Source organism: Pieris brassicae, chromosome 4, assembly GCF_905147105.1.
Source record: "Pieris brassicae chromosome 4, ilPieBrab1.1, whole genome shotgun sequence".
In the NCBI taxonomy this organism is placed as follows: Eukaryota; Metazoa; Arthropoda; class Insecta; order Lepidoptera; family Pieridae; genus Pieris; species Pieris brassicae.
In genome coordinates, this window is record NC_059668.1 from 20,219,814 (window position 1) to 20,234,220 (window position 14,407).

Genomic DNA, 14,407 nt, shown 5'->3' on the forward strand with positions numbered 1-14,407 from the left:
TCTTCGACTTAACCTGTGGGTTTTAATCCAGCGCCTGTTGGACGGCCAACTACTAGGTGAACAGATGACCTGGTGAGCTGGGAAAGAAAGCGTTTCCCACCTCGCGAAAGGTGGCGACAGGCTAAAACGGTTTACTTTTCGTGTCGCTATATTTCCTTCTAGAATACATACATAGAATGACTGTATCTATGAAATGCAGTAATGAGCAGACTGCGAGTGATTCCTTGAAAAATTGTTTGATAACCACGGTTTCACGGATAATATTCTCATTATTATCTAGGAAATTATCCAGGCTCCTCAGGAACAAAATTTGAGTATTCATAATGAATAAATCACTGTACAATTTTAATTAAAGTAAATTTGACTTTTTTCATCATAGCGTAAACATAAATTTTAAGGAATAAGAGAAAAGAAATTTTATTAATAAGGCGAAGATGAATAAGGACGTTATTTTTTTAATATTTTGAAAATAACCTTACTTAAGGTTGATGTGATGGTGATTCGTTCACCGTTCACATTGAACGAATTATTTTAATCGATCTAGTATTTTTTTTAATTATTCAAATCAAATTTATATCATTCTTGGGTTTATTTGAAGTCGGTTAAAATACAAAATTCTTCCTCATTATTATAACGCGCAATTCGCCTACTCAACTTCAATATTTTACAATAAACAAAACATTCAACGGTTAGACAACTATAATTGGCAAAATTTAGACTTTTTTTGGAAACAAACCCGATCACACCAAATCACACAAAACGCAAACCTATAAGCTACCCAAAAAACTCAACTTTCTTCGCCCAACGCTTTTTCTCCTTCAGAAGTTTCATCTGTAACACAGATTTTGTTTTTATCAAAAACATCTCACAGTCCTATACTGAAATTGTAATTTTTCTTGTGCAATAGTAGTTTAATTATAAAATTAATTAAATATAATTATTAAGTGTTATGTAGAAATTATTGTTAAGATCTGTTAACATGTTAAACGGAAGGGACTAGCTGCCCACGTTACAGCCAATCCTAGTCTACTTTTTTAAACTTTTTATTGTGTGTAATAAAGTTTTTTCTTCATTTATCTATTTACATACGTATAGATCATAGACCGTCAAATTGTGAAGTGGAATGACGCAGCTCGCGTTTGATGGATAACAATATTACCAGTTTACAATATCGTGTGATATTACGGTATTTACATTTTACGGCGATATTAAAACAACAGCTTAACTATATGATAATTCAAACCACCAACGGACAATGAAATGATGAATGTGTTTTTATAGATAATGCAGTAGCTAGGTAATACTATCAAAAAGTTTAGGAAATGAAAAACGGCTTATTGTAGAAAGTTGCCAATACTTTTATTGTTTTTCGAAGTAATCTCCGTTCCTCTCTACACATCATCGCATTCGATGGAACCACTGAGCTCGTAAACCGAATACCTCGAATTTTATCTTTAGTTCTTGGGAATAAATGAAAGTAGCAGGGCGTCTGGTCAGGACTGTATGGCGGATGACTCATTATCTCGACACCTGCCATAGTCAAATATTCAACAGTCCATTTTGTGGAGTGCGCTGAAGCATTGTCGTGGGGGAGGATCCTGGTGCGCTGATGTCGATTTTTTTCCAAGACAACAGGCAAACAACGATTGACATCCCAGTCTACAGTAACTATTCTTCCATCGTCGAGCCCAACTGTCGCGAAATGACCTTTCCGACCAAAGTATGAGGCAATCATCTTTCATCCTTTCTTCACCTTAGTTGGCCGATCCTCGAAAGGCAACATCCACTGAGCTGATTGACTTTTGGTTTCAGGTTCTTATCAAAATATCCAGATTTCATCACCTGTGACGATGTCAAATAAAACATTTGAGTCACCGCCGTTGAACTTATCTAACATTTGGCGACACCAGTCCATGCGAAGGTGTTGGTGGTCGTCGGTTAAAGTATGGGGAATCCATCTAGTGCAAAGCTGACGCTTGACGCCTAAAATGACTCTTTATACCTAAAACTGACCATTATGTGGTGTAAAGTACTAGGAAGTGGAAAATAATTTTAACAATAACATGTAATTCAATCCCTGCCCCGCATCGTAACGTTTTACTAGAGGACCCCCCCCCCCAAAATTCGTTACGTAATACTTGAACGCTCCCTAATGCGAGTGTCCATGTTATGGTATCACTTATCATTAGATGAGCCTGCCCGTTTGCCTCTTACATAAAATATATTTTATACATAGGGGCATAAGAATTTGAGAAAGGCTAAGGTGGTGGTCGTTTTGGTAGAACGAAAATGGGAAACACTGAATTATTATAAGCGGCTTGTATTAACAAACATTTATTTTAATAATTTACTAAAACCCAAACTTAATAATAAAAACGTAATAAAAAAAATCGAAGTTAGAGGAAATTATTACTAAATTAGTTTAAATTGGACAAAAGTGTAGTTTAATATGAAAGATAGAAAATCACACGTTTTATAACACTTGCATCATAACGTTATACTAATTATTAGGATTTAACAATTCTGGAAAGAAATTACGTTAAAATTAATGGCCTGGCCAAACCAGGTTAGACAATTGTTGCGCAAGAAACGCCGATTTTCATTACGTAGTTTATAAAAACTAAACAAAAAATTAGAAAAGGTAAAACTAGAATTTTTGTTGATAAAAAATAAACTTTTATTGTAAATAAATAAGACATGTATTATTACGTAGATAAAATTACTAAATTTACAAATCTTTAACATTATATTTATTACTAACTACACACACAGGAACACACAAAATAATAATAACAATAATCAGAACATAAAAATAACAAAAAATCAAGGAAAATTGTTCATTTTAAGTGTGTCATGTGTGCGTGCTGTGGTTACTGGCTTTGGCTCAGCATTATGCTGTGGAGCTGACGTGTTCCACAGCGCTGGTCATTCAGCCACAGACCACAACACACAACTTTACTTAGTACGGTACAGTTTATTTGTAAAATAGTGAACTATGTAGTTAACGATTGTTGTGTTCGTCGTTTATAATAGTTAAAATCGTAACAGACTTGTTAGAAATAATTGCTATCTGCTACAAGTTGCATCTGAAAAAAGTATTGCTTTTTAGGCATTGTGTTTATTTGTTTGTGATAATTTTCTATTGTAACTAAAAGTAAATGGATTTATCCTTTAAAAATATTATTTAAGCCTGTTAATTCAGGGAATTCGCGCGATGTCGACAAACAAGTGAAGGAAAATAATATTGCCATGTCATGGCGCGTAGCATGACGAAGCGTTTTGATATCTTATCAAACGGGTACAGTCGCTATGTTTTCCACTTGGAGTACATACATTGCGGTGAGATATATCTAGGATGTCGTTTTTGGGAAAGAAATTTAGGCGTTCACATTGTGAAAATATAAACGAATTGGTGAAAGCTGCCAGTGAGTATATATATTTATTAATGTTAAATGGAAAGATAAATATTTTTCGTTTGTAGTTGGAACCGGTTTGAAGATACTATTATTTTGAAAATATTTAACATTTACTATATTTATTACAGTTTATTGATAGAATTATAGACGTAATCCTTAATTTTTCCTTATTTAGAAGACTTCTTTAATAATATACGGGATATAAGTGTTGAAGATGCTAATGTTACACATTTTTGAATTCGGGCTTCATATTGTTTATATAATGATAATATTGAATTGGGCTCAAGAGTCAATGACATTATGTACTTTATACATAATTTTACATGCAAACAATTGTGTTTAAAAACGTATAAAAATCAGAAGTGTTTTGTTAAATAAATGAAGAGTGGCTTTCTTGTTCGATTTTAATCAAAGAAGAAAACATAAGTTGTATGTCGTATGAAATGAATTACCGTTCTTTTCGATAATAAGATGATTTTTTGTTTGCTGTTGTGTTCTACAATCCAAAAAGTGGGTCATTTATATTTTACCGGTCATAGATGTAGGCCGCTTGCTCGCTATTATAATATTTTTATCGTGTATAATTGACAAAATACGTCATAAAATATTAAATGTAATACAGCGTCATTTCAGACACCCATGACGTCATACAAGCGTTCAAGACTTTTGCGCCGACAATCTGCTTCACCAGGGTAGATAAGAACACTTTTTATATAGACGTACAAGTGGCCAGCAAGCACGTAGGTCACACCTTCAAGCTTGGTGAGGAACAAGAGATGGAGAGAAAAGATGGATCTAAGGTGAATAAAACGCACGCCAAACATTAATTTAAAATATTATACAAAATTACCAGAAAACCCTTTGCTAAACATTAATATTCTCTAAGTACTTTAAAAGTTTTAGTACTAGCAAAAATAATGACAGTAATTTTCAGTGACCTTGGTTTTGATAAAACTGCTACATCAGATTGATCTATTGATACATTCGGTGGGTGTTGCTAGTCCAAATATTAAACATTATCGCTAAATATCTTTATTTTATCATAACAATAGCGTTTATTCAGACAAAAAATTATTATGCTTGACACTGTGGTTGTGGAAGACCACTTTAATATACACGATCCCTAAATAGAGCGATCGCTCTGATCCATCCAACTATCACCCAATAGCTATAACCTCCTTGTCCTCCAAAACCATTATTACCATTTATAACCATTATTAACGACGAGCTCGTCAGGTATCTAGAGGGCCACCTGCTGATTAGCGATTATCAGTACATGGTCGCTTGCTGTAGACCTTCTTGTAAACCTTACACATAGATGGGCAAAGGTAATTGGGTGCCAATAGGTATCAGTTAGTTTGAGTATAGCCAAAGCATTTGATCGAGAGTTGAAAACTCGGAGGTCGATCAGTTTTACAGTCATTTGGAGGGAAATAAAGAATTGGTCTCTAAGAAGCTGGGTGTGTAACAACGCCAGACGGTACTTCACTCTGGGCCAACGCTTGCAACTGTATAAAGTGCATGTTAGGCTTTACAACGTCCGTATTCAACAAAGAGCGGTTCGAATCGTCGATGACCAGTCCCTTTCTGTGATCCCTTGGGGTTGCGTAGAGATGTTGGGTCTCTATGCATCTTCTACCGTATTTACTATAGAGAGTTCAGCGGAGTTGTTGGGATTAATACCTCTAAGATAGTTTTTGCCGCGCACCACTATGTTTAACCAGGTACCCACTGAAGTGTTTCCGAACCAATTCGACTTCTTCCTTCCACCAACGCACTCGCGAGCCCTCTAGCATCGACAGTGTGCGTCAGGTGAACCTACTGCCTGTTAGCTTTTTGTTCTATAAAAACCATAGTAGTCGACTTGTCTACACCTTCACTTGAGTAGTCTAAATATTGGTATATTTTTTTACCAAACAAATGGAATGACTTCTGTGTTATCTAAAAGCTTGAATTCGCTTAATTATAAGCGCCGATACATTGTAACTTTCGATAGCGATTTCAAGTTCAAGGTTGAGTTTTTGTTTCGCGGTCACATGGTTGCGACCTCAGGATATTGAGAGAATTATATCGAAATCGCATACAACGTCGGTTTGTTGTTAAAGAATACCACCGACTATACAGGCATGCGGTCTTTTTTTGTTTTTTCCCGCAAAAATAGTGCGTAAATGTTCAGATCCCTATATTATAATTATTTTAATTCAAAGAACTTTATATATGGCGACTAAATTTTTGTGGTTTCCTTTGACATAGTGGATACATTCTTATGTATTTTGGCAAGTATTTGTTGTAAATTGAACGGTTTCGTATTGATTACGTCATTAAATCTTTATTGACGAATCCACGATAAGCGTGTGAAATGTCAATATGAGTGTCATACATAAAATAAAACAAAGCCTTTATTCTCTGACCGTTGGTTATACAAAAAATAATTAGTAAGAAAAAACAATTGAAAACAGTTTAAGCAATTAGTTTTATTGTTAGACAGTCCTCTAACTTAGGTCTTTCTTTAAGTCCCTATTTGAGTTCATTCTGCTCTGTCCTGGGCTAGTTTCCTCTATCTCTTCAGTAGACCATCTACCGATCTTTTTATTTGATGTTCCCTCTACCTATTGTCTTCTCTGGGATTCTAAAACATTTTTTGTCTTTCTTTTTTCATGATCATGATTGTCTTACACATATATAATAGTGATATTCGCATATTTAGAGCTGTTCATCGCTCCCTGTAGCTGAAATAGATATTTTACAGGCTTGCTTAAAGTAATATTAATAATAGGAATAAATATTTAAGGGGAAGCATTGTTGGCCTAGTGGCTTCAGCGTGTGCCTCTCATCCCTGAGGTCGTAGGTTCGGTCCCCAGCTTTGCACCAATGGACTTTCTTTATATGTGCGCATTTAACATTCGATCGAACGGTGAAGGAAAACGTGATGAAACCGGCTTGCCTTAGACCCAAAAACTCGACGTGCGTTACGTGCGTTACGCGCAGAAGGCTGATCACCTACTTGCCTATTAGATTAACATATCATGAAACATATACAGAAATCTCAGGGCCCAGACCTAAAAGAAAAAGTTGCAGCGCCATTGATTTTAAAAAAAATATTTAAGTGAACGATTTGAGAACATTTGGAGCACGGCAGTTATTGAGGTTAGACATACATTGACTAACACAAGTTAACGAACTTGACTTTCTCGTTATATAATCTAATTAATTGATTAAATAATTTGTGCTTACTCAACAGTCATACATTCGTTCGCCCTTTTGTTTTTTGGTGACATCAGTTTTGACTTATTAATTTAAAGCGAGGCGTATAATACTACATGTAAAAGTTTTATTTACATTATATAATGTAATTAAATATTGCATAGTTTCGGCTCTAGATAGAAAAACTTGAGAGTCGACAAATAGGTCCACATTCAAATTTGTATCAATCTCGCAATCTCGTCTTAAGCGCTGATATATGTCAATCTTCATACGGAATAAATCTTCAGCTTCTGTAACGAATTAAGTTTAAGTGACATTCTAGAATACGGGGCTTATTGCGACATATGTCAAAGTACGATTAAGAACGCGATAGAACGAACCAAATATTGACAAATCAAGACTTATGTGGGACACTTAGCGCGTAGCGTTTCTGAATAAAATAAAATGAATATCGATCTTTAATTAACTTACTAGAGATTCAATTAACTCCCTGATTTAAGTACTTTACTGCGACATATACACTATGCGACATTTAAATTAAACAGTTCGTAGGATTAAAAAAAATACAAATCTCTATGTTTCAACAACTTATAGCAGGATTTAAAACTACATTATAAGTATAAGATTATTATTATACAAACAAACACAATAAATATTATACATTTTTTATATTTTAAAAATCATAATATCGCTTTACAATTTTGCCGCCAAGTGTACATTGACAGTCATTACAATTTAAACGTTATATTCACCAATTAATTTTGAATTTTATCGTAAATAAAACCTGTTTACTTATTTCATAATATTATGTAACAAGTCTTATTAAGACGTCTTGTTAAATATTACTTAACAATACAAAAAACGTTATAAAATACTGTACGACAATCATCTGTTCTTATCTCACAATGGTCATATTTGATTGCCATAGATTAAAAAGACTCTTCTTTAAAATAATTCGTGCTGCAGACCAAAACATACAGTTATTTGAGGAGAATATTGCGAATACCATGCTTTGATTGCAAAAATAACTCTATTCTCAACTAAGTAAAGACTGTAAAATATTATATACAAACGGGTGCTTTGATCATATTAACAAGGAGAGAGCCGGATCGACAAGCTGGTAATGGTAGGAGTGATGGCAGAATCGCGTACCCGTTGGTCTGATCAAATTGAGCTAATCATCCCTACCAATGGTAACAACATCCCTAATACTCTGAAACAAGCTGCGGTGACTTGCGGTGTTGCGTCCACACCGCAAGTCGACCATTTTCAATACAGGCACGACCGTATTGATATGAAGAAGTCTTTAAAAAGTTATTAGTGTCCAAAGTAAGGCAAACTAAAATGTTTAGTTATCACAATTATTTAACATTTATTAGTGATAATTAAACCCTTAAATCCTTCAAGAGTAAAATGTGATATAATATTCCCCTATATTTTCTTTAATTTCGTGTTTTTTATTGAAAATTCTGTTTTGTACTTAGGTACGGATGACGTACACTATAGAAGGCGACAACGTGTTGCACCAGATGATAAAGTTGCCAGATGGAAAAACCGCGCACTTCCGGCGGGAATTCACAGATACAGACTGTACTATGGTAAGTTAATTTAGTATTAATAATTAAACTTCAAAAACTTGACAAATTAATCTAGAACTTATTTAAAGTTTCTGTAAATTCGTGAATCATACAAACTGTTTATTTTAAGACAATAAGACGATTTGACTTTTAATGTCCGAGTAATTTGTGGATACGTATAGACATGAAGTAATTTGTCTTTTGTTAACATAGCTTCTACACATTAAGAAAACAGTTTTTAAACGGATTGAAGTTATGTATTATTATTATAAACTCACCATAATCACCGCGACCACGCACGCTGTAAAGCACGCGAAACGTCGGAAATAAAATAAAATTATTTACATAATTATAAGTTTATAATAATAATACATAGCCTTAATCCGTTTAAAACGTGTTTTCTTAATGAAGTAATTTTTCAAAAACAACTTCTCTTTGACTACTAAAACAATAAGACATAATTGCCAATGATCGTAATTTCGTGCTACCACTTCTTAATTCTCACAGTGCTCCCGTAGGTCCTCCACAGACAGACACATACTTGTATTATAAACATATTATTTATTATTTTTTTAATTGCAATTAATTCTTACTTTCGTAACAAGAACCTTTTGAGAGGACCTTTGACTAAAAATTTCCATTTATTTCAGACAATTAGCTTGGAAGGATCAGAAGTTAAGGGAATGATTTGGTACGACAACGTTTCTTAATATATTAATTATTAGCATGGTGGAAACGTATTTGGCATGTTGTGCCAGTCCTTACCGTTGAGAATAGTATTACTACATCGCCTCAAAGATTAAGAAGGAAGACTTATAACTTTAAGACAAAATTGAATAAACTTAACAAGGTGTTGACACTCTGTAACTTCCAATAGCGATTTTAATTTGCTATTGTTGTGATAATAATATATATATAATAATTATAGAGTACCATCACAGCTCTGCATCTTCCAATAGTGATGAGGACTTCCATGTGATGCGCGTGTATTGACAGAACCCGTCGGCAATCATTGTAATAACGCTCTCTATTATGTTTGATTCAAAATATAATCAAATATTCAAAGTATACCCTGCATTAAAATAACATAAAATAATTATTTATATCGCTAGTGGAAGTTGTAGAATATCGGTAATGTAGGGCAATGTATGTAAACGTATTTCAACTAGAAGTTACTGTACGACTGTTGGGTAAAATTGTCACGCAATGGTATTTTCAAAATGTGTGTGTTTCATTATGCGACTTCACCAAGCATTGTAGTTAAAGCAATCTGGATAATAAAAAAAATATAACCTAACTTCACCCAGTACTCAGATTTTTTTTGAGTTTGAAATCCAAACGCTGCAATGTATGAAACAGCGCACAAATGAATTCCCTAACACAGGGATTTTTCCATGACAAAAACATTATAGCTGAATAATAGTTTTACACAGATCATTAATCTATATTTTGTTAGTAACAAAGGTGCTATTTTAGTATTATTAAACAAAAGCATGGTGGAGAATTGACCAACGGCTATATCTGCTGTTTTTTGTGATCAAACATTGACAATAATGCTATACCGAACAAGAGGCATCAAGACTATTTGTTGACTATTCAACGTCTTTTGGGTGAAACTATTCCATTTAGCTAATAGACTACACAGTAGATACAAATTAACATGCAAAGGCTGGCACTTTGTCTTCGAAAATATCACAAATGTTTGCATTTAGAATATTCTTAATCTACGTCCTAGTAATAATTAAACAAATTTAAAAACTTTGGCCCCTATGGGAAGTCTGTTGGCAGCATTTTCTCGCTGTATTGCGATACTAATGTAGGGTCACCGATACAAATGTCTGAAATTAATTGTAAGTATTTTTTTGTTCTTTTATTTATAAGAAAATCTGTAATCGTATTAACTGACTGCATTGTATTTAACTTTGTAAATAAAATTAATTTTAAGTATAATAGTTAAAAATATGTAAATATCGAAAGGCAAGTAATAAATTGTATTAAATACATTGAGTTTCAATAGTTTTCACGCACTTTCTCGTTTAACACGTACTTTCTAACCAAAATTATTATGTAGATTTAAGCGATAAGGATAAAACGGGGAAAATATACAAATAAATAATTTGAGGCAAGTTTCAAATATTATCAATATATATATTGCTGCTATATTTATCGGAACCCTACATAAAATTATGTTTTATTTTATTATATTTAATGAGAAATATTATAGGTTCCTTTCTGTCTTACTTACTAAATATAAAGTTCTTTTTACAAATCTTTACTATATATACTTAATAATTTAATAGTTTTATATCAATAAAATCATTTTAATTCAAATAATTATATCTATCAAAGAAAGCAATTTACTAACTGAAATGAATTGAGATACACTTAGTATTACTTATACACTTATAAAGACGTATATTTATTCCACTGTACAACTCAGGTATCAGAGCTCGTCTCGTCTCGAGCGAACACGTCAATATCAACAGGTAAATTCTTAAACTTCCAGCGTCCAAACTATAAAGCTACATAGGGAACACCCTATGTAATTGATGTTGACTTAGGTGCGTACAATAGCTTCATATTTTTAGCGTCCTAATATACACACTATATCCACTTAGTAACTCAGTACAGGACATATAGCCAAAGATGAAATACATAAATTGATTTCAGAAGAACGCGTTTTGACCACACAGTTTGCGCCATCTGATTAACAAGGTCTGGATAAACATTTCTCCCTTTCACTTTTAAATCAATTTTACTTTGATTTTTTTAGATCTTTTCTCTTTGTGAATATGTTTGTCTATCACTCTTGTCACATTGAATCGTGATTTGTTTCTCTATGTAAAAGTGCGCAAATCGAATACTATTTTTATTTCCAACACACAAATATTACAGTAAATACAATAGTCTTGATGAGTAATAATAATAAATAAAACGTTGTAAATTGAAAATTAAAACAAATTTAAAAAGTTGGTCGCTGTGGGAGTCTATCTTAAATGCAGGATTTCTTCGCTGTATTGCGATACTTTTTCGTTGAGCGAGGAAAGCACCAACTCCGGGGCACCAGGATTATCTACCATGCGAAATCTATTAACTAAATATTTGTTTAATGTAAAAATCTTCAAATCTGGTTACATTCATGTCACTCGTAATTTTAATTTTCTTATCCAACCTCATTGGTTGACTGTTATTAATAAAAATAGGTTGTTAAATCAATATAATGATTATTATTTATTTCTAGATGGACCAAACAATATTTATTATAATAATTATTTTACATTAGAATCTAAATTGGAAAATTGTGATAAAATTATAACCGGAAGACATTTTAATAACGTAATTGGAGTCGAGTGTGACTTACACTGCAAGTCAATATACATTGACTATACGCACTGCGCATACGCAAATTTTATCTTTTACATTACAATAAATTGCCTTATAAACGTGAAAGTAATATTTAAACAAAATTACTATACAATCTTAATTAACTTGAGGATTGAATTGTACGTCACAGCATTTAAATATCTTAGGTACATTTATAATATGCCGACGTTTGGCCTTTCTTATAACTATATTTATTTATTTATTTCTAAAACATTGCCGACACTCAGCACACTCACACATTGGTGCTTAATAAAAAATCATTAATCATTTGATCATGCTACATACCTATACTTATTGTAATGTATTTACAATTGCCTTAACCTACAATGTAATTATAAAAAAAAAATAATCAAATTAAAAAGTTTGGATCTTTGAGGCAGTCTACCCGCTAGCAGCATTTCCTCGCTGTATTGCGATAAAAAAATTAAATAAATAGAATACAAGCTTTAATGTATCATTTATAGGCAAACATAACAAACACAAAGAGATTTTTTTTAACATCAAATCTTAAATTATTATAAAAACTATCGAAAAATTTATTTTAAAGTGTGAGCAATATCCAGACCTACCTCATTTATCAGAATGCTCAATCTGGATCTTGGTGAGTTCTGGCCAATGCGCGTTCTTCACAAAGGAGGGACAAACGGGATGATGGGATGCCGGGAAAAATAATGCTTACTATTAACTTTACGTACGGGTTGTTAATGAACTATTTTAAATGTATTTTATGTATAGCAATAGATAATACTAAAACATGAATTAGATTAATAAACCTAAAATAAGTATATTTTAGTAATTTTGGATAAATTATCTTTATGGAAATGGAAATCACCTACTTCCTTTGCTAGGGCTAATAAACGACATGCCATTAGTGTAGTTTAACTGAAATCCATAAAAACCAATTCATTGTAAAAGTGTCATTATTAATATTATTCGTAAAATGAACACGCGCAGTGTGTAAAGCAGGCAACTAATGATGATTCATTTCAATGATAAATATTAAATTCCGGATCTTATTCACAACTTGATCCTATAATCGAGTGATATAATAAGTAAACGATAGTGGTGCGTTTGCGCAGTAAATAGAACAAACGATCAATTTGTTGACAACGTGATCTATAGATTTATCTAATAAGGAAATTTTGTCACTTTCCCAAAACGTTTACAGAATTATTTTTGGAACTCGGAATTGCAAGTAACCAGCAGTTGATAACGATTAAAAAAATCGGTTGTAATACAATTTTAATTGATAAAATTGTTTATTTTAATTGATAAAATAACTATAAAACTGTTTTAATTGAAGTAAGCATTCAAAGAGTACACCTACGCATTTTGTTTGTGTCTATGTTACAACACAGATTTTTGTCTTTGTATTATAATTAGTATTTATTGATTTTATTGATATTTAATTTTGTTTTTGTTCATACGCGAACATAGTGTTACCTATATAAATAAACTAGCTGCCCCCGCGAACTTCGTTTCTCCTTAATGTGGTTTTCGTTAGCCTTAATACCGCGACACGAAAGAATAATTTCACTGTATTATCGTCACTATAATTTGAATTTGATTTACACTTCGGTCTAAGTAACACGTGGTTGGCTATGCTAACACCAAAAATTAAAAACGTAGAAATAATTGAATTTCACGGTATTTCGTTTACTACAAAATAAATTAAATTTATACTTAGCCTCAATAACACGTGGTAAACATGATATTGAATTGTAGCTGATATGACACGTTTACCATAGCAGTGCCACCTATTGATTACTTACTCAATCCAGTCGAAAAGTATCGACATCTGTTAGAATCTTTTGGAGTTAACAGATAATTGTGACTGTCAATTAATTATAGACAAATAATTTGCAATAAAATAAAATTGCGACTATAATTAAAGATCTAAGCTATCCTATCTCTTAAGTTGGACCAGACTGCTCACGGTGTGCCAATTTAATTTAAGATCGGTTTAGTAGTTTAGGAGAAATCGTGACAGGAGATTTATATATATTCAGATATCTTGTTGGATTTGATTCCACGGAGCACATTTACTTGTATGTACAGAGGCATATGGCAGAGGACTGTCGGACCATCGCCTGACTTTAGTTTTTATTCCTTATCGTTAAGGCAGCGACCGAGTATTTTAAATTTACAGGTATATATAACCTCAATAATGTGACGCTTTCATTGATAAAGAAATTAGTTCAGTAGATCCTGAGGATACCTCACCACTATGTCGTGTTTTGAAAACATGCTTCTTGATTTAAAAAAATCGTCAAACAAGAGATCCATGGAATAACAAAACTAAGCTGCAATCCAATTGCAGCCGAAGCCGATTGCATAAAATATATACAAACCTAAATAAGATTTACTTAAATTGAATTTGTTGTCGGCTATTACCGTACTGTTCCTGGGTTCCAAGTACTACGTACCAATACTTTCAGCCTCACACATTTAAAAGCAATCATCTGTGTTGTGTAATCCTGTGCATTTTCTTAAGACAGAAGTTATTCTGTAATTAATAATACGTTGTATAATGTGACAGACATATCACTCTTTACCTTCAAGTAAGTAAACACAGTTGTACACTGTAAGTACCTTTCATAGTACTCGCGAATTTCGCAAACCTAATTGATTTTCAGAGTAAAATTCTCCAAATGTCTTGACGAGATTTATTACGTCCGAAGAAATGTCCAAAAAGGAAGCCCTTGCGTCACGTAAGTGACATGAAAGCTCTGGTTCGCGCGACCTTCGAGGCGGCGCGAAGGCGGGGCGCCTATGAGTGCAGCCTGACACCGTCGTCCAGCCACTCGTTCTTCGCTCCTCAAACAA

General features: G+C 33.0%; 1 protein-coding gene across 1 annotated transcript; it reads left to right on the forward strand.

Annotated features, from left to right (window-relative positions):
• Positions 1-3,117: 3,117 nt before the first annotated feature.
• Positions 3,118-10,202, forward strand: LOC123708885 (fatty acid-binding protein, muscle-like). Its single transcript, XM_045659877.1, has 4 exons — positions 3,118-3,425; positions 4,050-4,216; positions 8,105-8,218; positions 8,848-10,202. Exons 1-4 carry the CDS (start codon positions 3,356-3,358, stop codon positions 8,905-8,907), a joined length of 411 nt encoding a protein of 136 aa, XP_045515833.1. The 5' UTR covers positions 3,118-3,355; the 3' UTR covers positions 8,908-10,202.
• The last annotated feature ends 4,205 nt before the right edge of the window (positions 10,203-14,407 follow it).

Bases quoted from the DNA above. Each gene is read 5' to 3' on its own strand.
- LOC123708885 (XM_045659877.1), top strand. From the start codon at position 3,356: ATGTCGTTTTTGGGAAAGAAATTTAGGCGTTCACATTGTGAAAATATA. The intron at 3,426-4,049 runs GTGAGTATATAT...GCGTCATTTCAG, and splicing joins CGAATTGGTGAAAGCTGCCA to ACACCCATGACGTCATACAA. The intron at 4,217-8,104 runs GTGAATAAAACG...TTTTGTACTTAG, and splicing joins AGAGAAAAGATGGATCTAAG to GTACGGATGACGTACACTAT.